Source organism: Anopheles merus, unplaced genomic scaffold (assembly GCF_017562075.2).
Source record: "Anopheles merus strain MAF unplaced genomic scaffold, AmerM5.1 LNR4000034, whole genome shotgun sequence".
In the NCBI taxonomy this organism is placed as follows: domain Eukaryota; kingdom Metazoa; phylum Arthropoda; class Insecta; order Diptera; family Culicidae; genus Anopheles; species Anopheles merus.
This window is the reverse complement of record NW_024427614.1, coordinates 130,528-157,106: the sequence shown is the minus strand read 5'-3', so window position 1 is coordinate 157,106 and position 26,579 is coordinate 130,528. Positions and strand designations below refer to the sequence as shown.

The 26,579-nt window shown below is 39.5% G+C and overlaps 12 protein-coding genes across 14 annotated transcripts; 5 read left to right on the top strand and 7 right to left on the bottom strand.

Moving 5' to 3' along the window:
- Positions 1–7,963, top strand: LOC121601185. Its single transcript, XM_041929986.1, has 5 exons — positions 1–459; positions 1,932–2,282; positions 6,584–6,782; positions 6,871–6,889; positions 7,051–7,963. Exons 1-5 carry the CDS (start codon positions 55–57, stop codon positions 7,538–7,540), a joined length of 1,464 nt encoding a protein of 487 aa, XP_041785920.1. The 5' UTR covers positions 1–54; the 3' UTR covers positions 7,541–7,963.
- On the bottom strand, positions 1,170–1,721 carry LOC121601161 (histone H2B). Its single transcript, XM_041929959.1, has one exon. The coding sequence runs from the start codon at positions 1,629–1,631 to the stop codon at positions 1,257–1,259; it is 375 nt and encodes a 124-aa protein (XP_041785893.1). The 5' UTR covers positions 1,632–1,721; the 3' UTR covers positions 1,170–1,256.
- On the top strand, positions 1,832–2,693 carry LOC121601159 (histone H2A). The gene has a single exon (XM_041929954.1). The coding sequence runs from the start codon at positions 1,914–1,916 to the stop codon at positions 2,286–2,288; it is 375 nt and encodes a 124-aa protein (XP_041785888.1). The 5' UTR covers positions 1,832–1,913; the 3' UTR covers positions 2,289–2,693.
- LOC121601160 (histone H2A) lies at positions 1,855–24,593 on the top strand. 3 transcript variants are annotated; one of them, XM_041929958.1, is made up of 2 exons: positions 1,855–1,905; positions 23,415–24,593. In XM_041929958.1, the coding sequence occupies exon 2, from the start codon at positions 23,423–23,425 to the stop codon at positions 23,795–23,797; it is 375 nt and encodes a 124-aa protein (XP_041785892.1). In that variant the 5' UTR covers positions 1,855–1,905; positions 23,415–23,422; the 3' UTR covers positions 23,798–24,593. The 3 variants fall into 3 exon arrangements, with proteins under 3 accessions (XP_041785892.1, XP_041785891.1, XP_041785890.1); XM_041929957.1 differs by lacking the exon at positions 1,855–1,905 and adding an exon at positions 9,113–9,182; XM_041929956.1 differs by lacking the exon at positions 1,855–1,905 and adding an exon at positions 23,273–23,321 and having other exon boundaries at positions 23,392–24,593.
- LOC121601167 (histone H4) lies at positions 6,497–6,956 on the bottom strand. The gene has a single exon (XM_041929964.1). The coding sequence runs from the start codon at positions 6,872–6,874 to the stop codon at positions 6,563–6,565; it is 312 nt and encodes a 103-aa protein (XP_041785898.1). The 5' UTR covers positions 6,875–6,956; the 3' UTR covers positions 6,497–6,562.
- On the bottom strand, positions 8,107–8,968 carry LOC121601163 (histone H2B). Its single transcript, XM_041929961.1, has one exon. The coding sequence runs from the start codon at positions 8,907–8,909 to the stop codon at positions 8,535–8,537; it is 375 nt and encodes a 124-aa protein (XP_041785895.1). The 5' UTR covers positions 8,910–8,968; the 3' UTR covers positions 8,107–8,534.
- On the top strand, positions 9,191–9,565 carry LOC121601184 (histone H2A). Its single transcript, XM_041929985.1, has one exon. The coding sequence runs from the start codon at positions 9,191–9,193 to the stop codon at positions 9,563–9,565; it is 375 nt and encodes a 124-aa protein (XP_041785919.1).
- LOC121601169 (histone H4) lies at positions 13,597–14,014 on the bottom strand. The gene has a single exon (XM_041929967.1). It carries the CDS (start codon positions 13,972–13,974, stop codon positions 13,663–13,665), a length of 312 nt encoding a protein of 103 aa, XP_041785901.1. The 5' UTR covers positions 13,975–14,014; the 3' UTR covers positions 13,597–13,662.
- On the top strand, positions 13,976–21,742 carry LOC121601183. Its single transcript, XM_041929984.1, has 6 exons — positions 13,976–13,989; positions 14,149–14,632; positions 16,280–16,657; positions 20,733–20,931; positions 21,020–21,038; positions 21,200–21,742. Exons 1-6 carry the CDS (start codon positions 13,976–13,978, stop codon positions 21,687–21,689), a joined length of 1,584 nt encoding a protein of 527 aa, XP_041785918.1. The 3' UTR covers positions 21,690–21,742.
- On the bottom strand, positions 15,123–16,098 carry LOC121601162 (histone H2B). Its single transcript, XM_041929960.1, has one exon. It carries the CDS (start codon positions 16,005–16,007, stop codon positions 15,633–15,635), a length of 375 nt encoding a protein of 124 aa, XP_041785894.1. The 5' UTR covers positions 16,008–16,098; the 3' UTR covers positions 15,123–15,632.
- LOC121601166 (histone H4) lies at positions 20,646–21,085 on the bottom strand. Its single transcript, XM_041929963.1, has one exon. The coding sequence runs from the start codon at positions 21,021–21,023 to the stop codon at positions 20,712–20,714; it is 312 nt and encodes a 103-aa protein (XP_041785897.1). The 5' UTR covers positions 21,024–21,085; the 3' UTR covers positions 20,646–20,711.
- LOC121601164 (histone H2B) lies at positions 22,395–23,129 on the bottom strand. Its single transcript, XM_041929962.1, has one exon. It carries the CDS (start codon positions 23,068–23,070, stop codon positions 22,696–22,698), a length of 375 nt encoding a protein of 124 aa, XP_041785896.1. The 5' UTR covers positions 23,071–23,129; the 3' UTR covers positions 22,395–22,695.
- Positions 24,594–26,579: the final 1,986 nt, after the last annotated feature.

Below are 26,579 nucleotides of genomic sequence, written 5' to 3'. Positions count from 1 at the left end.
GTTAAAGAAACAAGTTCGCTCCGTGCCCAACGAAACCTACGCTCCCGAAGTGAAATGGCTCGTACCAAGCAAACCGCTCGTAAATCGACTGGAGGTAAGGCTCCTCGCAAGCAGCTGGCCACCAAGGCTGCTCGTAAAAGTGCCCCGGCCACCGGAGGAGTGAAGAAGCCGCATCGTTACCGTCCGGGAACGGTGGCCCTCCGAGAAATCCGTCGCTACCAGAAGTCGACCGAGCTGCTCATCCGCAAGCTGCCCTTCCAGCGCTTGGTGCGTGAGATCGCCCAGGACTTCAAGACTGATCTCCGCTTCCAGAGCTCAGCCGTGATGGCGCTGCAGGAAGCCAGCGAGGCGTACCTGGTTGGTCTGTTCGAAGACACGAATCTGTGCGCCATCCACGCCAAGCGCGTCACCATCATGCCCAAGGACATCCAGCTGGCCCGTCGCATCCGCGGAGAGCGTGCCTAAATCGTCCATGCATCCGGAAGCGGTCCCTGTCTAAACGGGGCATTTCCTTCTCAAAACGGTCCTTTTCAGGACCACCAATACTGTTGAACATATCAAGAATTATCTTTCGATTACTATTATGAAATGGTACATGTGAAGGCAAGCTAACACGTATGTCGTTTTGTTTTTACGAGATAATGATGAAAAGGTGGAATATTCGTTTCAAACAATCATCGTTATGGGAGGTAGTTTAACTTTTTCTTGACAAAGTTTTGTTGTTTTCAAAGCATTTAAAGCTTTGATTATGTTAACCAATACTATATTACCATCTATATTACCTATGAGTATAGTACCAACATCGCAGCTTACAACAAACCACGAACGAATAGTATGACATTATATTTTACAACAAATGTTCGACACAACCAGCTTAACTGTGACTCATAGGCACGAAAATGAAAACGCGTACCAAAACGATCCTTCAATACTTATAAAGCAACATTAAAATCGAACAAATCTATTACAACATTTAACTCACGACATATAAGCTGCAATTGGTTGCTTTGTCGATAAATTATCCTCGTACGCGCGAGGAAAACTTAAATTAAAAAAATGATTTTCATACAACGAGCGAAACGACTTCTACTCATAAATTATGATACACGAAACTCCATTTACAATTCCACTTCGGAAAACGCTTCCAACCATTGCGGATGAAATGAAGGATAATTCTTTGCTTGAATGCGGTTTGTGGTCCTGAAAAGGACCGATTTGAGAGATGTTCATGAAAAGAAGCCAATCATTTCAGTGGCTTACTTCGAGCTGGTGTACTTTGTGACAGCCTTCGTTCCTTCGGAGACGGCGTGCTTGGCAAGCTCACCAGGCAGCAGCAGACGAACAGCGGTTTGGATTTCGCGGGACGTGATCGTCGAACGTTTGTTGTAGTGCGCCAAGCGGGACGCCTCAGCAGCAATGCGTTCGAAGATATCGTTGACGAAACTGTTCATGATGCTCATGGCCTTCGAAGAGATGCCAGTATCCGGGTGGACTTGCTTCAACACTTTGTAGATGTAAATAGCGTAGCTTTCCTTGCGGGTCTTGCGCTTCTTTTTCTTGTCGGACTTGGAAATATTTTTCTGGGCTTTGCCAGACTTCTTCGCAGCTTTTCCACTGGTTTTGGGTGCCATTTCGACGGAAAAATTCACTCAACACTGGGACACGATGTGTTCGATTCAACGGGTGATTGCGTTCTAGACAAATTCCAAGCTCTCCGATCGCTTATAACGGGCCGTGAGAGAGGATACGTATCGTGCAGCTCGAAAAATTCCAAACGAGTATCGCGCAGCTCGAATAAGCTGCTATATAAGCATCGGTCGAGTCAAAATTGCTCCATTATAAAAAGACCCTTCTCAAAGAGAACATCGTGTTGTTCGTGATCCCTTACAAACGTTCCCCAATCAAATCTAACCATGTCTGGCCGTGGAAAGGGAGGAAAGGTAAAGGGAAAGGCAAAGTCCCGCTCCAACCGTGCCGGTCTTCAGTTCCCCGTTGGCCGTATTCATCGTCTCCTGCGCAAGGGTAACTATGCCGAGCGCGTCGGTGCCGGAGCGCCCGTGTATCTGGCAGCCGTCATGGAGTACTTGGCCGCTGAAGTGCTTGAGTTGGCCGGAAACGCTGCCCGTGACAACAAGAAGACGCGCATCATCCCGCGTCATCTGCAGCTGGCCATCCGCAACGACGAGGAGTTGAACAAGCTGCTGTCCGGAGTAACCATCGCTCAGGGTGGTGTGCTGCCCAACATTCAGGCCGTGCTGCTGCCCAAGAAGACCGAAAAGAAGGCTTAAACTGTGTAACAAAGCTTCCTTCATCTCAAACCCAAAACCGTCCTTTTCAGGGCGACAAATAACTTTGCCAAAGACATTTTATTCGATTTATGCTGATATGGGACAACCAGAAGTAAGAACATTTTCTAATATAGAACGGTGCTTGAAAGTGTGCACAAAATGTAAATGAAAAAATGTGCCTCCTTTGGGCACAAAAAGCATCATTTACTGTTTTCAATTCTCTAACCCTGCGAATTATGTAAAATGCAGCATATCAGAAGCGATGTGTAAAATTTTCCAGGTAGCTTGGTAAAGCGGGTTGGTTTTACCATAGCAAATGCAAGCAGTGATACCTGTGTGTTGACCTTTTTTCTGCAAACGGTAAAGGACACGTTTACCTGATTTATCGTGAACCACGGGAAAATGTTAAAAGTGTTGGTCAAAAATGTTGTGTGTTCAGGTAAGGCTAGGTTCTCACAACAGTTTGGCTTTCAATATTTCGGGAAACGTTGGAAATGGCTTTAAAAAAGTTGGACCAAAGATTAGGAACATTCATATAAATAAACATCCTCAATAATGTTTCCCTTCACCCTTCATTTAAATAACCATGTGAATATTTTTGGCATTTTATAGTATTTTTTTAATCAATATTTTCATTTGCAATGTAGGAATGCCAATAAAATACAATAAATTGAAATGTCCCTAACGCATGTGCAACTCCACATTCAATAACGCCATCTAGTGGGGATCAAAATCCCTACAACCAGTCGTAACGCCATCTTAATAATTGGTAAAAGTAAGGCTCAGCCCTTTACGTTACAAAGGAGAAACGTTACTTGCCTTTTAAAATTCCCAAGCTGCATTTCATAGAGGGTTGGTCATCCACGCGACCGATCGCTGTGCATAAGTTAAATAAGAAATATTTAACATTTCGAATAAAATAACAATAATTTGCTTTGGGATAGATCGATACCAGTGAGATTAAATAGTTTAATTACAAGTTAAAAAAAGAATAAGTGTTTTCATTCATGCACTATAGTTCAAGCAAAAAAGTCTTACAGTTTAAAGGTCTTAAAACCCTCTAAGCTTATAATTGGAGTAACGTTGCCAAAGTAACAAATATAAATTATTTAAAGTATATCCAAAGAAATTCAATATGTGCAATCAATTTGTAGCCTATTTAGAACGTTTATGGCGATTTTGAATGATCGTTGCTTTGGATGCGAGGGCTCTTTTGAAATGGCGCTTATCGAGTTTAATAGATCCTTTCATAATTTTCAAAATTCTAGTTTTACCAAAAGATTGGAATAAAAAATGAGTTGTTTGTGATAACATATCGAAGTTTATTGAATGTTATAAAAGTATTTCTTGAAGTTGTTATAACTCGCATTGATGCAAAAAATATTAAGATAATAATAGTGTTATAACTTTTCATTATCATAAATTATCAATGAGTCATATCTTTCAAAAAGCTTTTTATTTTTGTTCAAAATAGGTCTTTTCTCATTATTGCATACAAATATTCAATATTAAGACATGATTAATAATCTATCAATTTGCTTATCTACGATGGTAAAACCAGGCGTTAAAAAATGCTGCTTGGGTTTGCGCTAAACAGGCGTTACGTGTAACGCTTGCGTAACGTAGAGGGCGGATGTTCATGATATCCCAGGGTGTTTGTCCTGGATAATAACTGGGAAACATTTGTATGATAACGAAAACTGGGGAACAATCACCAATTGTTAAAATGCAAACGGAAACATCGCTCGCGGAGCATCGCTTAGCCAGTATCGCAAATGAAGTATCCCAAGAAAATATATGGCATTCAGTTAACATCCTAGATTTTGGAGGTTGAGTTAATTTCTACATCTTTATACCATCCTGCTTGCAAATCTTGCACAAAGTATTTGGCGGGAAGCTCTTGCTTGACACTTGTTAACGCTCTCTGGAGAATATGGAAAATTTGCGAATTTTTGCTCTTATAGAAAACTCGAGTGGCGAGATTTATCTTTTCTAGGGCGCAATCCTTCATAATGCTTCGTAAACTGAAATATAATTAAAAAATTATTTACATTCATAAACTTCAAACCATAATTGCGTTGAATTGAAGCCACTTTAGGCATTTTCGGCAATTAATATTGTTTTACTTATGCAATTTCAATTGGCAAAACTATTGTATTAATCAAACCAATCGCAAACCTTGTACATTTGCCAAAAATCAAGATTCTCATTATTTTACTCGAAGCATTATTAAACATCATTAATCTGCATGGAAATTTTGATTCGTTTTTGGACAGTTTCGAGCTCATGTTTCAAATTGCAAACGATTTGAAACATATTCCGAACAGGCTTAAGATTCCTTCAAAAATCTTCAAATTAACACACAATACATATTTTAAGTTTTTTCTTGGTCTGGTGATGGAAACTGTTTTAAGGTTTTGAGTTGAGGCAATGATTTGTGTGTGCGCGGAAATGGTGTTATTGTGATCAAAAATAAAGAAAAGAAATAGAATATTTAGAAACGAAAAAACGAATTTGTTGGAAAGAAGCTTTTTGTTAAAATTATTTTTATCTATTCCGAAAGTTTTCAAGCTAACATAAGCATGCATAACATTCTCGTTTCTATAATTAATGCTATAGAACAGTGCTAACAAAAACGCATCGAAAGGCATAATTAGTTTAAACTGTCAATTAACCAAATAAATAAACAACATAACATAAACTGTGGATGCGTCTCACTTAGCTATGTAAAAAAGTCCGTTAATTGTTATAAAAGATCGTTATATGCAACATTAGTCGATCTTAATTCTATATTGAATTTGGTCCTGGTTCTTAACATTCTTATTGGGGCCTGAAAGTTCTATTTATTAAAATGACGGGCCTTCGAAAGATCCGCTAACAAGTTTGTATGTAAACAAGCACTTCTTGCTTCTATGTTGCAGAGGTTCTATTCCAAATAACAGGCACCTTGTACGGTAAGAGGGACCAACAGAATTACGAGACGTTGGGAGACGATAAAACAATGAACGAGTAAGCTTGCGTTGAACCGATTCTAGCCTATATTTTAAATGTAGCTGTGTCGGTGTCCAAATAATACTAGCAAATTCTAAGGTAGGACGGACAATTGCACAATACACAGCTTTTTTACTGAATGGATCTTTGAAGTCTTTCTTAACACGCAAAATGAATCCTAACAAACGGAAAGCTTTTGAAAGTATTGCTTCATAGTGGTTCTATAACGTTAGTCTGCTATCTAAATGAGCGCCTAAATCATGAATCACATTTTTACGCGGCTTTGATCTATCATCAATTTTATATTCGCAAATAATGGGAAATCATTTCCTTGTGAAGGATGTAACAGAACATTTTGATATGTTGAGACGCATACAATTGGAATAACACAACGCGTTAAATCGAGTTAAACAGATTTGAAGAGTTAAAGAATTGGTTTGATCTGATACCGGTAGGAACATTTTCATATCACCTGCATAAAACAATTCTTCGCAATCCGGCATAACGTGAATAACATCATTTATGAAAATGTTAAAGAGAAAAGGGCCGAGAATGCTGCATTGTGGAACCCTGGACGGGTTGGCGAATGGTGCAGATAGAGAGGAGGAAATAATCACAGTAATATGCTTATCACTTAAATAATACGAGAGCAAATGAACGAGCGCGCTATTAACTCCGTAGCTTGATAGTTTTGAAATTAGCATTGAGTGATTTACGGATTCAAAGGCAGCATTGACGCTGTTAGCTGTTGCTGTATAATAAATTCACAAACCTCATGTGAACAGTGTTGTTTTTTTCACCCGTTTTCCTTCTTTTGATGAATTATCCCAAGTATCAATGAACGATGCGCATGTGTGGTCAGATTTGAGCTGATGCAAAAAAACGGTATGTTCCACGCGGCGATTATTGCTTCAAGAGGATGAAAGGTTTGCCCTGAAAAAGAAAATGATTTTTATTAGAAAATATAATATTAATCAATCTTTAAATAAATAAATAAAAATTATTTCTTTTGACAAACGCTTCAATCGTCGTTTTTATGTACGATTCAAACGCATACGTATAAGTTAAAAAAGCACATTTACAAAACGCCATTTCATATAAATGCACTGCATATACAGCAGTGTGAGTGCTTGTTATGCGAGTAATATATCATAGAATTTTTTTTCTCAAATAAGAATTGTCGCATGTTGCGAAAGACACAGCTCTTGAGTAATGTATTGTGGTCCTGAAAAGGACCGTTTGATTTGAGACTCCATTTGGAGGTTTGTTAGAGCACGTTGAATTTAACCTCCGAAACCGTACAGAGTACGGCCCTGACGCTTCAGAGCATACACCACATCCATAGCGGTGACGGTTTTACGCTTGGCGTGTTCAGTGTAAGTGACCGCATCACGGATCACATTCTCCAGAAACACTTTCAGCACGCCACGGGTTTCCTCGTAGATGAGGCCGGAGATACGTTTCACTCCTCCGCGCCGAGCCAAACGGCGGATGGCGGGCTTGGTAATGCCCTGGATGTTATCCCGCAGCACTTTTCGGTGACGCTTGGCTCCTCCTTTACCCAGACCTTTTCCTCCCTTTCCTCTTCCAGTCATGATGAGCACAGGATTGTACGTTCACGATGTTCACACTTTAAATTGACGATCACGAATGAGCGTTTTCGAGCTCAACGTCCCTATTTATACTTTTTCATCCACGCATTCCCTCTTGCTCTTAAGATGAGAGAAAATGAGGGTTGACAAGCGCATAAATAGAGCTGTTGTTCGAGCAGTTTCATCATTCAACGTTCAACTTTTGTTAAAGAAACAAGTTCGCTCCGTGCCCAACGAAACCTACGCTCCCGAAGTGAAATGGCTCGTACCAAGCAAACCGCTCGTAAATCGACTGGAGGTAAGGCTCCTCGCAAGCAGCTGGCCACCAAGGCTGCTCGTAAAAGTGCCCCGGCCACCGGAGGAGTGAAGAAGCCGCATCGTTACCGTCCGGGAACGGTGGCCCTCCGAGAAATCCGTCGCTACCAGAAGTCGACCGAGCTGCTCATCCGCAAGCTGCCCTTCCAGCGCTTGGTGCGTGAGATCGCCCAGGACTTCAAGACTGATCTCCGCTTCCAGAGCTCAGCCGTGATGGCGCTGCAGGAAGCCAGCGAGGCGTACCTGGTTGGTCTGTTCGAAGACACGAATCTGTGCGCCATCCACGCCAAGCGCGTCACCATCATGCCCAAGGACATCCAGCTGGCCCGTCGCATCCGCGGAGAGCGTGCCTAAATCGTCCATGCATCCGGAAGCGGTCCCTGTCTAAACGGGGCATTTCCTTCTCAAAACGGTCCTTTTCAGGACCACCAATACTGTTGAACATATCAAGAATTTTCTTTCGATTACTATTATGAAATGGTACATGTGAAGGCAAGCTAACACGTATGTCGTTTTGTTTTTACGAGATAATGATGAAAAGGTGGAATATTCGTTTCAAACAATCATCGTTATGGGAGGTAGTTTAACTTTTTCTTGACAAAGTTTTGTTGTTTTCAAAGCATTTAAAGCTTTGATTATGTTAACCAATATTATATTACCACTTATATTACCTATGACTATATTACCAACATCGCAGCTTACAACAAACCGCGAAAGAATAGTATGGCTTTATATTTTACAACAAATTTTCGACACAACCAGCTTAACTGTGACTCATAGGCACGAAAATGAAAACGCGTACGAAAGCGATCCTTCAATACTTTTAAAGCAACATTAAATCGAACAAATCTATTACAACATTTATACACCAGCTGCAATTGGTTGCTTTGTCGATAAATTATCCTCGTATGCGCGAGGAAAATTTAAATTAAAATAATGATTCTCATACCACGAGCGAAACGACTTCTATTCATAATTCATGATACACGAAACTCCATGTACAATTTCACCTCGCAAAACGCTTCCAACCAGTGCGGACTTTTTTGTAATGTTTTTGTAAACGTGCTAAGGTTCTATTTAACAATAATATTTACAATGAACAACGCAGAACTTTAATGTCAATCACAGCATCATTGTTTCCAATGATGTGGAAGACATAGTTCGCAAACAAACTACATTACAGGCAAACGCAACAAACTGAACAATAACGTTGACGAAGACGGACACCCTGAAATTACAGCGCTAATTCGCTGGTGCAGATGAAACGAAGGATAATTCTTTGTTTGAATGCGATTTGTGGTCCTGAAAAGGACCGATTTGAGAGAACGAAGCCAATCATTTCAGTGGCTTACTTCGAGCTGGTGTACTTTGTGACAGCCTTCGTTCCTTCGGAGACGGCGTGCTTGGCAAGCTCACCAGGCAGCAGCAGACGAACAGCGGTTTGGATTTCGCGGGACGTGATCGTCGAACGTTTGTTGTAGTGCGCCAAGCGGGACGCCTCAGCAGCAATGCGTTCGAAGATATCGTTGACGAAACTGTTCATGATGCTCATGGCCTTCGAAGAGATGCCAGTATCCGGATGGACTTGCTTCAACACTTTGTAGATGTAAATAGCGTAGCTTTCCTTGCGGGTCTTGCGCTTCTTTTTCTTGTCGGACTTGGAAATATTTTTCTGGGCTTTGCCAGACTTCTTCGCAGCTTTTCCACTGGTTTTGGGTGCCATTTCGACGGAAAAATTCACTCAACACTGGGACACGATGTGTTCGATTCAACGGGTGATTGCGTTCTAGAAAATTCCAAGCTCTCCGATCGCTTATAACGGGCCGTGAGAGAGGATACGTATCGTGCAGCTCGAAAAATTCCAAACGAGTATCGCGCAGCTCGAATAGGCTGCTATATAAGCATCGGTCAGGTCAAAATTGCTCCATTGTAAAAAGACCCTTCTCAAAGAGAACATCGTGTTGTTCGTGATCTCTTACAAACGTTCCCCAATAGAATCTAACCATGTCTGGCCGTGGAAAGGGAGGAAAGGTAAAGGGAAAGGCAAAGTCCCGTTCCAACCGTGCCGGTCTTCAGTTCCCCGTTGGCCGTATTCATCGTCTCCTGCGCAAGGGTAACTATGCCGAGCGCGTCGGTGCCGGAGCGCCCGTGTATCTGGCAGCCGTCATGGAATACTTGGCCGCTGAAGTGCTTGAGTTGGCCGGAAACGCTGCCCGTGACAACAAGAAGACGCGCATCATCCCGCGTCATCTGCAGCTGGCCATCCGCAACGACGAGGAGTTGAACAAGCTGCTGTCCGGAGTAACCATCGCTCAGGGTGGTGTGCTGCCCAACATTCAGGCCGTGCTGCTGCCCAAGAAAACCGAAAAGAAGGCTTAAACTGTGTAACAAAGCTTCCTTCATCTCAAACCCAAAACCGTCCTTTTCAGGGCGACAAATAACTTTGCCAAAGACATTTTATTCGATTCATGCTGATATGGGACAACCAGAAGTAAGAACATTTTCTAATAAAGAACCGTGCTTGAAAGTGTGTACAAAATGTAAATGAAAAAATGTGCCTTCCTTTGGCACAAAAAGCATCATTTACTGTTTTCAATTCTCTAAACCTTCAAATTCAGTAAAATGCAGCATATCATAAGCGATGTGTTAAACTTTCCAGGTAGCTTTGTCAAGAGGGTTGGTTTTACCATAGCAAATGCAAGCAGTGATACCTGTGTGTTGACCTTTTTTCTGGAAACGCTAAAGGACACGTTTACCTGATTTATCGTTAACTACGGGAAAATGTTAAAAGTGTTGGTTGTCGAAAAATGTTGTGTGTTCATGTAAGGCTAGGTTCTCACAACAGTTTGGCTTTCAATATATCGGGAAACGTTGGAAATGGCTTTAAAAAAGTTGTACCAAAGATTAGGAACATTCATATAAATAAACATCCTCAATAATGTTTCCCTTCACCCTTCATTTAAATAAGCATATAAATATATGTAGCATTTTATAATATTTTTTAAACAATATTTTCATTTGCAATGTAGGAATGCCAATAAAATACAATGTAATGACATGCCCCTAACGCATATGAAACTCCACATTCAATAACGCCATCTAGTTGTGATCAAAGTCCCTGCAACCAGTAGTAACGCCATCTAAATAATTGGTAAAAGTAAGGCTCAGCCCTTGACGTTACAAAGGAGAAACGTTACTTGTCTTTTAAAATTCCCAAGCTGCATTTCATAGAGGGTAGGTCATCCACGCGACCGATCGCTGTGCATAAGTTAAATAAGAAATATTTTACATTTCGAATAAAATAACAATAATTTGCTTTGGGATAGATCGATATCAGTGAGATTAAATTATTTAATTACAAGTTAAAAAAGATCAGGTTTTTCATTAATGCACTATAATTTAAGCAAAAAAGTCTTACAGTTTAAAGGTCTTAAAACCTTCAAAGCTTTTAATTCGAGTTACGTTGCCAAAGCAAAAAATATAAATTATTTCAAGTATATCCAAAGAAATTCAATATAAGAAATAAAATTAAAGCCTATTAAGATAACGTTAATGGCGATTTTGAATGATGGTTGCTTTGGATGCGAGGGCTCTTTTGAAATGGCGCTTATCGAGTTAAAAAAATCCTTTCATAATTTTCAAATTCCTAGTTTTACCAAAAGATTGGCAAATTAAAAATGAGTTTTTTGTGATAACATATAACTTAACTTAACATAACTTAACATAACTTAGAGTTTATTGATTGTTATATAAGTTTTTCTTGAAGTTGTTATAACTCGCATTGATGCAAAAAATATTAAGATAATAATAGTGTTACAACTTTTCATAATCATCAGTAATAAATGATTCATATCTTTAAAAAAGCTTTTTATTTTTGTTCAAAATTGGTTGTTCTCAGTATTGCATACAAATAATTAATATTAAGACATGATTAATAATCTATCAGTTTGCTTATCCCCGATGGTAAAACCAGGCGTTAAAAAAATGCTGCTTGGGTTTGCGCTAAACAGGCGTTACGTGTAACGCTTGCGTAACGTAGAGGGCGGGTGTTCATGATATCCCAGGGTGTTTGTCCTGGATAATAACTGGGAAACATTTGTATGATAACGAAAGCTGGGGAACAATCACCAATTGTAAAAATTAAAACGGAAACATCGCTCGCGGAGCATCGCTTAGCCAGTATCGCAAATGAAGTATCCCAAGAAAATATATGGCATTCAGTTAACATCCTAGATGTTGGAGGTTGAGTTAATTTTACCATCCTGCTAGCAAATCTTGCATAAAGTATTTGGCGGGAAGCTCTTGCTTGACACTTGTTAACGCTCTCTGGAGAATATGGAAAATTTGCAAATTTTTGCTCTTATAGAAAACTCAAGTGGTGAGATTTATCTTTTCTAGGGCGCAATCCTGCATAATGCTTCGTAAACTAAAATTTAATTAAAATTTTTATTTACATTCATAAACTTCAAACCATAATTGCGTTGAATTGAAGCCACTTTAGGCATTTTCGGCAATGAATATTGGTTTACTTATGCAATTTCAATTCAAAAATCTTCAAATTAACACACAATACATATTTTAAGTGTTTTCAAAGTCTGATGATGGAAACTGTTTTAAGGTTTTGAGTTGAGGCAATGTTTTGTTTGTGCGCGGAAACGGTGTTATTGTGATCAAAAATAAAGAAAAGAAATAGAATATGTAGAAAAGAAAAAACCTTATTTGTTGAAAAGAAGCTTTTTGTTATTATTTTTATCTATTCCGAAAGTTTTCAAGCTCACATCAGCATGAATAACATTCTCGTTTCTATAATTAATGCGATAGAACAGTGCTAACAAAAACGCATCGAAAGGCATAATTAGTTTAACTGTCAATTAACCACATTAATAAACAACATAACATAAACTGTGGATGCGTCTCACTTAGCTATGTAAAAAAGTCAGTTAATTTTTATAAAAGATCGTTATATCCAACATTAGTCCATCTTAATTCTATATTGAATTTGGTCCTGGTTCTTAACATTCTTATTGGGGCCTGAAAGTTCTATTTATTAAAAATGACGGGCCTTCGAAAGATCCGCTAACAAGTTTGTATATAAATAAGCACTTCTTGCTTCTATGTTGCAGAGGTTCTATTCCAAATAACAGGCACCTTGTACGGTAAGAGGGACAAACAGAATTACGAGACGTCGGGAGACGATAAAACAATGAACGAGTAAGCTTGCGTTGAACCGATTCTAGCCTATATTTTAAATGTAGCTGTGTCGGTGTCCAAATAATACTAGCAAATTCTAGAGTAGGATCGACAATTGCACAATACACAGCTTTTTTACTGAATGGATCTTTGAAGTCTTTCTTAACACGCAAAATGAATCCTAACAAACGGAAAGCTTTTGAAAGTATTGCTTATAGTGGTTCTATAACGTTAGTCTGCTATCTAAATGAGCGCCTAAATCATGAATCACATTTTTACGCGGCTTTGATCTATCATCAATTTTATATTCGCAAATAATGGGAAATCTTTTCCTAGTGTGGGATGTAACAGAACATTTTGATACGTTGAGACGCATAGAATTGGAATTACACAACGCGTTAAATCGAGTTAAACAGATTTGAAGAGTTCAAGAATTGGTTTGATCTGATACCGGTAGGAACATTTTCATATCACCTGCATAAAACAATTTTTCGCAATCCGGCATAACGTGAATAACATCATTTATGAAAATGTTAAAAAGAAAAGGGCCGAGAATGCTGCATTGTGGAACCCCAGACGGGTTGGTGAATGGTGCAGATAGAGAGGAGGAAATATTCACTGTAATATGCTTATCACTTAAATTATAGGAGAGCAAATGAACGAGCGCCCTATTAACTCCGTAGCTTGATAGTTTTGAAATTAGCATTGAGTGATTTACGGATTCAAAGGCAGCATTGACGCTGTTAGCTGTTGCTGTATAATAAATTCACAAACCTCATGTGAACAGTGTTGTTTTTTTCACCCGTTTTCCTTCTTTTAATGAATTATCTCAAGAATCAATGAACGATGCGCATGTGTAAGTCAAATTTGAGCTGATGCAAAAAAAAACGGTTTGTTCCACGCGGCGATTATTGCTTCAAGAAGATGAGAGTTTGGCCCTGAAAATGAAAATATTTTTATTAGAAAATATAAAATTTATCAATCTTTAAATAAATAAATAAAAATTATTTCTTTTAACAAACGCTTCAGTCGTCGCTTTTATGTACGATTCAAACGCATACGTATAGGTTTAAAAAGCACATTTACAAAACGCCATTTCATATAAATGCACTGCATATACAGCAATGTGAGTGCTTGTTATGCGAGTAATATATCATAGATTTTTTTTCTCAAATAAGAATTGCCGCATGTTGCGAAAGACACAGCTCTTGAGTAATGTATTGTGGTCCTGAAAAGGACCGTTTGATTTGAGACTCCATTTGGAGGTTTGTTAGAGCACGTTGAATTTAACCTCCAAAACCGTACAGAGTACGGCCCTGACGCTTCAGAGCATACACCACATCCATAGCGGTGACGGTCTTGCGCTTGGCGTGTTCAGTGTAAGTGACCGCATCACGGATCACATTCTCCAGAAACACTTTCAGCACGCCACGGGTTTCCTCGTAGATGAGGCCGGAGATACGTTTCACTCCTCCACGCCGAGCCAAACGGCGGATGGCGGGCTTGGTAATGCCCTGGATGTTATCCCGCAGCACTTTTCGGTGACGCTTGGCTCCTCCTTTACCCAGACCTTTTCCTCCCTTTCCTCTTCCAGTCATGATGAGCACAGGATGGTACGTTCACGATGTTCACACTTTAAATTGACGATCACGAATGAGCGTTTTCGAGCTCAACGTCCCTATTTATACTTTTTCATTCACGCATTCCCTCTTGCTCTTAAGATGAGAGAAAAAGGGTTGACAAGCGCATAAATAGAGCTGTTGTTCGAGCAGTTTCATCATTCAACGTTCAACTTTTGTCAAAAGAACACGTTCGCTCAGTGCTCAACGAAACCTACGCTCCCGAAGTGAAATGGCTCGTACCAAGCAAACCGCTCGTAAATCGACTGGAGGTAAGGCTCCTCGCAAGCAGCTGGCCACCAAGGCTGCTCGTAAAAGTGCCCCGGCCACCGGAGGAGTGAAGAAGCCGCATCGTTACCGTCCGGGAACGGTGGCCCTCCGAGAAATCCGTCGCTACCAGAAGTCGACCGAGCTGCTCATCCGCAAGCTGCCCTTCCAGCGCTTGGTGCGTGAGATCGCCCAGGACTTCAAGACTGATCTCCGCTTCCAGAGCTCAGCCGTGATGGCGCTGCAGGAAGCCAGCGAGGCGTACCTGGTTGGTCTGTTCGAAGACACGAATCTGTGCGCCATCCACGCCAAGCGCGTCACCATCATGCCCAAGGACATCCAGCTGGCCCGTCGCATCCGCGGAGAGCGTGCCTAAATCGTCCATGCATCCGGAAGCGGTCCCTGTCTAAACGGGGCATTTCCTTCTCAAAACGGTCCTTTTCAGGACCACCAATACTGTTGAACATATCAAGAATTTTCTTTCGATTACTATTATGAAATGGTACATGTGAAGGCAAGCTAACACGTATGTCGTTTAGTAATAACGAGATAATGATGAAAAGGGGAATATTCGTTTCAAACAATCATCGTTATGGGAGGTAGTTTAACTTTTTCTTGACAAAGTTTCGCTTTTTAATAAGCAGCTAAGGATTTTGACAATATTAACCAATACTATATTACCACTTATATTACCTATGACTATATTACCAACATCGCAGCTTACAACAAACCGCGAAAGAATAGTATGGCTTTATATTTTACAACAAATTTCGACACAACCAGCTTAACTGTGACTCATAGGCACGAAAATGAAAACGCGTACGAAAGCGATCCTTCAATACTTTTAAAGCAACATTAAAATCGAACAAATCTATTACAACATTTATACACCAGCTGCAATTGGTTGCTTTGTCGATAAATTATCCTCGTATGCGCGAGGAAAATTTAAATTAAAATAATGATTCTCATACCACGAGCGAAACGACTTCTATTCATAATTCATGATACACGAAACTCCATGTACAATTTCACCTCGCAAAACGCTTCCAACCAGTGCGGACTTTTTTGTAATGTTTTTGTAAACGTGCTAAGGTTCTATTTAACAATAATATTTACAATGAACAACGCAGAACTTTAATGTCAATCACAGCATCATTGTTTCCAATGATGTGGAAGACATAGTTCGCAAACAAACTACATTACAGGCAAACGCAACAAACTGAACAATAACGTTGACGAAGACGGACACCCTGAAATTACAGCGCTAATTCGCTGGTGCAGATGAAACGAAGGATAATTCTTTGTTTGAATGCGATTTGTGGTCCTGAAAAGGACCGATTTGAGAGAACGAAGCCAATCATTTCAGTGGCTTACTTCGAGCTGGTGTACTTTGTGACAGCCTTCGTTCCTTCGGAGACGGCGTGCTTGGCAAGCTCACCAGGCAGCAGCAGACGAACAGCGGTTTGGATTTCGCGGGACGTGATCGTCGAACGTTTGTTGTAGTGCGCCAAGCGGGACGCCTCAGCAGCAATGCGTTCGAAGATATCGTTGACGAAACTGTTCATGATGCTCATGGCCTTCGAAGAGATGCCAGTATCCGGATGGACTTGCTTCAACACTTTGTAGATGTAAATAGCGTAGCTTTCCTTGCGGGTCTTGCGCTTCTTTTTCTTGTCGGACTTGGAAATATTTTTCTGGGCTTTGCCAGACTTCTTCGCAGCTTTTCCACTGGTTTTGGGTGCCATTTCGACGGAAAAATTCACTCAACACTGGGACACGATGTGTTCGATTCAACGGGTGATTGCGTTCTAGACAAATTCCAAGCTCTCCGATCGCTTATAACGGGCCGTGAGAGAGGATACGTATCGTGCAGCTCGAAAAATTCCAAACGAGTATCGCGCAGCTCGAATAGGCTGCTATATAAGCATCGGTCAGTCAAAATTGCTCCATTGTAAAAAGACCCTTCTCAAAGAGAACATCGTGTTGTTCGTGATCTCTTACAAACGTTCCCCAATAGAATCTAACCATGTCTGGCCGTGGAAAGGGAGGAAAGGTAAAGGGAAAGGCAAAGTCCCGTTCCAACCGTGCCGGTCTTCAGTTCCCCGTTGGCCGTATTCATCGTCTCCTGCGCAAGGGTAACTATGCCGAGCGCGTCGGTGCCGGAGCGCCCGTGTATCTGGCAGCCGTCATGGAATACTTGGCCGCTGAAGTGCTTGAGTTGGCCGGAAACGCTGCCCGTGACAACAAGAAGACGCGCATCATCCCGCGTCATCTGCAGCTGGCCATCCGCAACGACGAGGAGTTGAACAAGCTGCTGTCCGGAGTAACCATCGCTCAGGGTGGTGTGCTGCCCAACATTCAGGCCGTGCTGCTGCCCAAGAAAACCGAAAAGAAGGCTTAAACTGTGTAACAAAGCTTCCTTCATCTCAAACCCAAAACCGTCCTTTTCAGGGCGACAAATAACTTTGCCAAAGACATTTTATTCGATTCATGCTGATATGGGACAACCAGAAGTAAGAACATTTTCTAATAAAGAACCGTGCTTGAAAGTGTGTACAAAATGTAAATGAAAAAATGTGCCTTCCTTTGGCACAAAAAGCATCATTTACTGTTTTCAATTCTCTAAACCTTCAAATTCAGTAAAATGCAGCATATCATAAGCGATGTGTTAAACTTTCCAGGTAGCTTTGTCAAGAGGGTTGGTTTTACCATAGCAAATGCAAGCAGTGATACCTGTGTGTTGACCTTTTTTCTGGAAACGCTAAAGGACACGTTTACCTGATTTATCGTTAACTACGGGAAAATGTTAAAAGTGTTGGTTGTCGAAAAATGTTGTGTGTTCATGTAAGGCTAGGTTCTCACAACAGTTTGGCTTTCAATATATCGGGAAACGTTGGAAATGGCTTTAAAAAAGTTGTACCAAAGATTAGGAACATTCATATAAATAAACATCCTCAATAATGTTTCCCTTCACCCTTCATTTAAATAAGCATATAAATATATGTAGCATTTTATAATATTTTTTAAACAATATTTTCATTTGCAATGTAGGAATGCCAATAAAATACAATGTAATGACATGCCCCTAACGCATATGAAACTCCACATTCAATAACGTCATCTAGTTGTGATCAAAGTCCCTGCAACCAGTAGTAACGCCATCTAAATAATTGGTAAAAGTAAGGCTCAGCCCTTGACGTTACAAAGGAGAAACGTTACTTGTCTTTTAAAATTCCCAAGCTGCATTTCATAGAGGGTAGGTCATCCACGCGACCGATCGCTGTGCATAAGTTAAATAAGAAATATTTTACATTTCGAATAAAATAACAATAATTTGCTTTGGGATAGATCGATATCAGTGAGATTAAATTATTTAATTACAAGTTAAAAAAGATCAGGTTTTTCATTAATGCACTATAATTTAAGCAAAAAAGTCTTACAGTTTAAAGGTCTTAAAACCTTCAAAGCTTTTAATTCGAGTTACGTTGCCAAAGCAAAAAATATAAATTATTTCAAGTATATCCAAAGAAATTCAATATAAGAAATAAAATTAAAGCCTATTAAGATAACGTTAATGGCGATTTTGAATGATGGTTGCTTTGGATGCGAGGGCTCTTTTGAAATGGCGCTTATCGAGTTAAAAAAATCCTTTCATAATTTTCAAATTCCTAGTTTTACCAAAAGATTGGCAAATTAAAAATGAGTTTTTTGTGATAACATATAACTTAACTTAACATAACTTAACATAACTTAGAGTTTATTGATTGTTATATAAGTTTTTCTTGAAGTTGTTATAACTCGCATTGATGCAAAAAATATTAAGATAATAATAGTGTTACAACTTTTCATAATCATCAGTAATAAATGATTCATATCTTTAAAAAAGCTTTTTATTTTTGTTCAAAATTGGTTGTTCTCAGTATTGCATACAAATAATTAATATTAAGACATGATTAATAATCTATCAGTTTGCTTATCCCCGATGGTAAAACCAGGCGTTAAAAAAATGCTGCTTGGGTTTGCTTTAAACAGGCGTTACGTGTAACGCTTGCGTAACGTAGAGGGCGGGTGTTCATGATATCCCAGGGTGTTTGTCCTGGATAATAACTGGGAAACATTTGTATGATAACGAAAGCTGGGGAACAATCACCAATTGTAAAAATTAAAACGGAAACATCGCTCGCGGAGCATCGCTTAGCCAGTATCGCAAATGAAGTATCCCAAGAAAATATATGGCATTCAGTTAACATCCTAGATGTTGGAGGTTGAGTTAATTTCTACATCTTTATACCATCCTGCTAGCAAATCTTGCATAAAGTATTTGGCGGGAAGCTCTTGCTTGACACTTGTTAACGCTCTCTGGAGAATATGGAAAATTTGCAAATTTTTGCTCTTATAGAAAACTCAAGTGGTGAGATTTATCTTTTCTAGGGCGCAATCCTGCATAATGCTTCGTAAACTAAAATTTAATTAAAATTTGTTATTTACATTCATAAACTTCAAACCATAATTGCGTTGAATTGAAGCCACTTTAGGCATTTTCGGCAATTAATATTGGTTTACTTATGCAATTTCAATTCAAAAATCTTCAAATTAACACACAATACATATTTTAAGTGTTTTCAAAGTCTGATGATGGAAACTGTTTTAAGGTTTTGAGTTGAGGCAATGTTTTGTTTGTGCGCGGAAACGGTGTTATTGTGATCAAAAATAAAGAAAAGAAATAGAATATGTAGAAAAGAAAAAACCTTATTTGTTGAAAAGAAGCTTTTTGTTATTATTGTTTTTATCTATTCCGAAAGTTTTCAAGCTCACATCAGCATGAATAACATTCTCGTTTCTATAATTAATGCGATAGAACAGTGCTAACAAAAACGCATCGAAAGGCATAATTAGTTTAACTGTCAATTAACCACATAAATAAACAACATAACATAAACTGTGGATGCATCTCACTTAGCTATGTAAAAAAGTCAGTTAATTTTTATAAAAGATCGTTATATCCAACATTAGTCCATCTTAATTCTATATTGAATTTGGTCCTGGTTCTTAACATTCTTATTGGGACCTGAAAGTTCTATTTATTAAAAATGACGGGCCTTCGAAAGATCCGCTAACAAATTTGTAAATAAATAAGCACTTCTTGCTTCTATGTTGCAGAGGTTCTATTCCAAATAACAGGCACCTTGTACGGTAAGAGGGACAAACAGAATTACGAGACGTCGGGAGACGATAAAACAATGAACGAGTAAGCTTGCGTTGAACCGATTCTAGCCTATCTTTTAAATGTAGCTGTGTCGGTGTCCAAATAATACTAGCAAATTCTAGAGTAGGACGGACAATTGCACAATACACAGCTTTTTTACTGAATGGATCTTTGAAGTCTTTCTTAACACACAAAATGAATCCTAACAAACGGAAAGCTTTTGAAAGTATTGCTTTAAAGAGGTTCTGAATCACATTTTTACGCGGCTTTGATCTATCATCAATTTTATATTCGCAAATAATGGGAAATCTTTTCCTAGTGTAAGATGTAACAGAACATTTTGATACGTTGAGACGCATACAATTGGAATTACACAACGCGTTAAATCGAATTAAACAGATTTGAAGAGTTAAAGAATTGGTTTGATCTGATACCGGTAGGAACATTTTCATATCACCTGCATAAAACAATTTTTCGCAATCCGGCATAACGTGAATAACATCATTTATGAAAATGTTAAAAAGAAAAGGGCCGAGAATGCTGCATTGTGGAATCCCAGCCGGGTTGGTGAATGCTGCAGATAGAGAGGAGGAAATATTCACTGTAATATGCCTATCCCTTAAATAATAGGAGAACAAATGAACTAGCGCCCTATTAACTCCTTGAAATTAGCATTGAGTGATTTTATGGATTCAAAAGCAGCATTGACGCTGTTAGCTGTTGCTGTATAATAAATTCACAAACCTCATGTGAACAGTGTTGTTTTTTTCACCCGTTTTTCTTCTTTTGATGAGTTATGAACGATGCGCATGTGTAAGTCAAATTTGAGCTGATGCAAAAAAAAACGGTTTGTTCCACGCGGCGATTATTGCTTCAAGAAGATGAGAGTTTGGCCCTGAAAATGAAAATATTTTTATTAGAAAATATAAAATTTATCAATCTTTAAATAAATAAATAAAAATTATTTCTTTTAACAAACGCTTCAGTCGTCGCTTTTATGAACGATTCAAACGCATACGTATAGGTTTAAAAAGCACATTTACAAAACGCAATTTCATATATATGCACTGCATATACAGCAGTGTGAGTGCTTGTTATGCGAGTAATATATCATAGAATTTTTTTTCTCAAATATAATTGTCGCATGTTGCGGAAGACATAGCTCTTGAGTAATGTATTGTGGTCCTGAAAAGGACCGTTTGATTTGAGACTCCATTTGGAGGTTTGTTAGAGCACGTTGAATTTAACCTCCGAAACCGTACAGAGTACGGCCCTGACGCTTCAGAGCATACACCACATCCATAGCGGTGACGGTCTTACGCTTGGCGTGTTCAGTGTAAGTGACCGCATCACGGATCACATTCTCCAGAAACACTTTCAGCACGCCACGGGTTTCCTCGTAGATGAGGCCGGAGATACGTTTCACTCCTCCGCGCCGAGCCAAACGGCGGATGGCGGGCTTGGTAATGCCCTGGATGTTATCCCGCAGCACTTTTCGGTGACGCTTGGCTCCTCCTTTACCCAGACCTTTTCCTCCCTTTCCTCTTCCAGTCATGATGAGCACAGGATTGTACGTTCACGATGTTCACACTTTAAATTGACGATCACGAATGAGCGTTTTCGAGCTCAACGTCCTTATTTATACTTTTTCATCCACGCATTCCCTCTTGCTCTTAAGATGAGAGAAAACAAGGGTTGACAAGCGCATAAATAGAGCTGTTGTTCGAGCAGTTTCATCATTCAACGTTCAACTTTTGTCAAAAGAACAAGTTCGCTCCGTGCTCAACGAAACCTACGCTCCCGAAGTGAAATGGCTCGTACCAAGCAAACCGCTCGTAAATCGACTGGAGGTAAGGCTCCTCGCAAGCAGCTGGCCACCAAGGCTGCTCGTAAAAGTGCCCCGGCCACCGGAGGAGTGAAGAAGCCGCATCGTTACCGTCCGGGAACGGTGGCCCTCCGAGAAATCCGTCGCTACCAGAAGTCGACCGAGCTGCTCATCCGCAAGCTGCCCTTCCAGCGCTTGGTGCGTGAGATCGCCCAGGACTTCAAGACTGATCTCCGCTTCCAGAGCTCAGCCGTGATGGCGCTGCAGGAAGCCAGCGAGGCGTACCTGGTTGGTCTGTTCGAAGACACGAATCTGTGCGCCATCCACGCCAAGCGCGTCACCATCATGCCCAAGGACATCCAGCTGGCCCGTCGCATCCGCGGAGAGCGTGCCTAAATCGTCCATGCATCCGGAAGCAGTCCCTGTCTCAACGGGACATTTCCTTCTCAAAACGGTCCTTTTCAGGACCACCAATACTATTGAACATACCAAGAATTATCTTTCGATTGCTATTATGAAATGGTACATGTGAAGGCAAGCTAACACGTATGTCGTTTAGTAATAACGATATAATGATGAAAAGGTGGAATATTCGTTTCAAACAATCATTGTTATGGGAGGTAGTTTAACTTTTTCTTGACAAAGTTTCGCTTTTTAATAAGGCAGCTAAGGATTTTGACAATATTAACCAATACTATATTACCATCTATATTACCTATGAGTATATTACCAACATCGCAGCTTACAACAAACCGCGAAGGAATAGTATGGCTTTATATTTTACAACAAATGTTCGACACAACCAGCTTAACTGTGACTCATAGGCACGAAAATGAAAACGCGTACGAAAGCGATCCTTAAATACTTATCAAGCAACATTAAAATCGAACAAATCTATTACAACATTTAACTCACGACACATAAGCTGCAATTGGTTGCTTTGTCGATAAATTATCCTCGTATGCGCGAGGAAAATTTAAATTAAAAAAATGATTCTCATACCACGAGCGAAACGACTTCTATTCATAGTTCATGATACACGAAACTCCATGTACAATTTCACCTCGCAAAACGCTTTCAACTAGTGCGGAATTTTTTTAAATGTTTTTTGTAAACGTGCTAAGGTTCTATTTAACATTAATATTTACAATGAACAACGCAGAACTTTAATGTCAATCACAGCATCATTGTTTCCAATGATGTGGAAGACATAGTTCGCAAACAAACTACATTACAGGCAAACGCAACAAACTGAACAATAACGTTGACGAAGACGGACACCCTGAAATTACAGCGCTAATTCGCTGGTGCAGATGAAACGAAGGATAATTCTTTGTTTGAATGCGGTTTGTGGTCCTGAAAAGGACCGATTTGAGAGAACGAAGCCAATCATTTCAGTGGCTTACTTCGAGCTGGTGTACTTTGTGACAGCCTTCGTTCCTTCGGAGACGGCGTGCTTGGCAAGCTCACCAGGCAGCAGCAGACGAACAGCGGTTTGGATTTCGCGGGACGTGATCGTCGAACGCTTGTTGTAGTGCGCCAAGCGGGATGCTTCGGCAGCAATGCGTTCGAAGATATCGTTGACGAAACTGTTCATGATGCTCATGGCCTTCGAAGAGATGCCAGTATCCGGGTGGACTTGCTTCAACACTTTGTAGATGTAAATAGCGTAGCTTTCCTTGCGGGTCTTGCGCTTCTTTTTCTTGTCGGACTTGGAAATATTTTTCTGGGCTTTGCCAGACTTCTTTGCAGCTTTTCCACTGGTTTTGGGTGCCATTTCGACGGAAAAATTCACTCAACACTGGGACACGATGTGTTCGATTCAACGGGTGATTGCGTTCTAGAAAAATTCCGAGCTCTCCGATCGCTTATAACGGGCCGTGAGAGAGGATACGTATCGTGCAGCTCGAAAAATTCCAAACAAGTATCGCGCAGCTCGAATAAGCTGCTATATAAGCATCGGTCGAGTCAAAATTGCTCCATTATAAAAAGACCCTTCTCAAAGAGAACATCGTGTTGTTCGTGATCCTTTAGAGGCGAAAGAACTCCGCAGGAGCCAAAGCCTCTCTAAACCATACTAACAACATTGTTCGTGATCCCTTACAAACGTTCCCCAATAAAATCTAACCATGTCTGGCCGTGGAAAGGGAGGAAAGGTAAAGGGAAAGGCAAAGTCCCGTTCCAACCGTGCCGGTCTTCAGTTCCCCGTTGGCCGTATTCATCGTCTCCTGCGCAAGGGTAACTATGCCGAGCGCGTCGGTGCCGGAGCACCCGTGTATCTGGCAGCCGTCATGGAATACTTGGCCGCTGAAGTGCTTGAGTTGGCCGGAAACGCTGCCCGTGACAACAAGAAGACGCGCATCATCCCGCGTCATCTGCAGCTGGCCATCCGCAACGACGAGGAGTTGAACAAGCTGCTGTCCGGAGTAACCATCGCTCAGGGTGGTGTGCTGCCCAACATTCAGGCCGTGCTGCTGCCCAAGAAGACCGAAAAGAAGGCTTAAACTGTGTAACAAAGCCTCCTTCATCTCAAACCCAAAACCGTCCTTTTCAGGGCGACAAATAACTTTGCCAAAGACATTTTATTCGATTCATGCTGATATGGGACAACCAGAAGTAAGAACATTATCTAATATAGAACCGTGCTTGAAAGTGTGTACAAAATGTAAATGAAAAAATGTGCCTTCCTTTGGCACATAAAGTATCATTAACTGTTTTCAATTCTGTTACCCCTCACTTCGATTTCTACAAAATGCAGCATATCAGAAGCGATGTGTTAAATTTTCCAGGTAGCTTTGTCAAGAGGGTTGGTTTTACAATTACAAATGCAAGCAGTGATACCTGTGTCCTTTTTTCTGGAAACGCTAAAGGACACGTTTACCTGATTTATCGTTAACTACGGGAAAATGTTAAAAGTGTTGGTTGTCGAAAAATGTTGTGTGTTCAGGTAAGGCTAGGTTCTCACAACAGTTTGGCTTTCAATTTATCGGAAAACGTTGGAAATGGCTTTAAAAAAGTTGGACCAAAGATTAGGAACATTCATATAGATAAACATCCTCAATAATGTTTCCCTTCACCCTTCATTTAAATAACCACATAAATATATAAATATAAATATGTAAAAAGTAAGTTTCAGCCCTTTACTTTACAAAGGAGAAGCGTTACTTGCCTTTCAAAATTCCCAAGCATCATTTAATAGAGGTTGTGTCAGCTTGGCGACCGGCCAGTGTACACCTTATAAATTTTAAAATATTTTACATTTCGATGAAAGTATAAATTATTTGTTTCAGGATAAATCGATACCAGTGAGATTAAATTATTTAATTACAAGTTAAAAAAGATCAGGTTTTTCATTAATGCACCATAATTTAAGCAAAACAGTCTTACAGTTTAAAGGTCTTAAAACCTTCAAAGCTTTTAATTCGAGTTACGTTGCCAAAGCAAAAAATATAAAGTATTTCAAGTATATCCAAAGAAATTCAATATAGGAAATAAATTTAAAGCCTATTAAGATAACGTTAATGGCCATTTTGAATGATGGTTGCTTTGGATGCGAGGGCTCTTTTGAAATGGCGCTTATCGAGTTTAAAAAATCCTTCCATAATTTTCAAATTCCTAGTTTAACCAAAAGATTGGCAAATAAAAAATGAGTTTTTTGTGATAACATATAACTTAACTTAACATAACTTAACATAACTTAGAGTTTATTGATTGTTATATAAGTTTTTCTTGAAGTTGTTATAACTCGCATTGATGCAAAAAATATTAAAATAATAAAAATGTTACAACTTTTCATAATCATCAGTAATAAATGATTCATATCTTTAAAAAAGCTTTTTATTTTTGTTCAAAATTGTTCGTTCCTCATTATTGCATACAAATAATCAATATTTAGACATGATTAATAATCTATCAATTTGCTTATCAACGATGGTAAAACCAGGCGTTAAAAACATGCTGCTTGGGTTTGCGCTAAACAGGCGTTACGTGTAACGCTTGCGTAACGTAGAGGGCGGGTGTTCATGATATCCCAGGGTGTTTGTCCTGGATAATAACTGGGAAACATTTGTATGATAACGAAAGCTGGGGAACAATCACCAATTGTAAAAATTGAAACGGAAACATCGCTCGCGGAGCATCGCTACGTTATTAAAAAAAATGAAGTCAGTATCCCAAGAAAATATAAGGAATTCAGCTAACATCCTAGAAGTTGGAGGTTGAGTTAATTCATCCTGCTAGCAAATCTTGCATAAAGTATTTGGCGGGTAGCTCTTGCTTGACACTTGTTAACGCTCTCTGGAGAATATGGAAAATTTGCAAATTTTTGCTCTTATAGAAAACTCAAGTGGTGAGATTTATCTTTTCTAGGGCGCAATCCTGCATAATGCTCGTAAACTAAAATATAATTTAGATTTTTTATTTACATTTATAAACTTCACACCACAATTGCGTTAAATTGCAGCCACTTTAGGCATTTTCGGCAATGAATATTGTTTTACTTATGCAATTTCAATTCAAAAATCTTCAAATTAACACACAATACATATTTTAAATGTTTTCAAAGTCTGATGATGGAAACTGTTTTAAGGTTTTGAGTTGAGGCAATGTTTTGTGTGTGCATGGAAACGGTGTTATTGTGATCAAAAATAAAGAAAAGAAATAGAATGTGAAGAAAAGAAAAAACCTTATGTGTTGAAAAGAAGCTTTTTGGTATTATTATTTTTATCTATTCCGAAAGTTTTCAAGCTCACATCAGCATGAATAACATTCTCGTTTCTATAATTAATGCGATAGAACAGTGCTAACAAAAACGCATCGAAAGGCATAATTAGTTTAACTGTCAATTAACCACATAAATAAACAACATAACATAAACTGTGGATGCATCTCACTTAGCTATGTAAAAAAGACCGTTAATTGTTATAAAAGATCGTTATTTCCCACATTAGTCGATCTTAATTATATATTGAATTTGGTCCTGGTTCTTAACATTCTTATTGGGGCCTGAAAGTTCTATTTATTAAAAATGACGGGCCTTCGAAAGATCCGCTAACAAGTTTGTATATAAATAAGTACTTCTTGCTTCTATGTTGCAGAGGTTCTATTCCAAATAACAGGCACCTTGTACGGTAAGAGGGACAAACAGAATTACGAGACATCGGGAGACGATAAAACAATGAACGAGTAAGCTTGCGTTGAACCGATTCTAGCCTATCTTTTAAATGTAGCTGTGTCGGTGTCCAAATAATACTAGCAAATTCTAGAGTAGGACGGACAATTGCACAA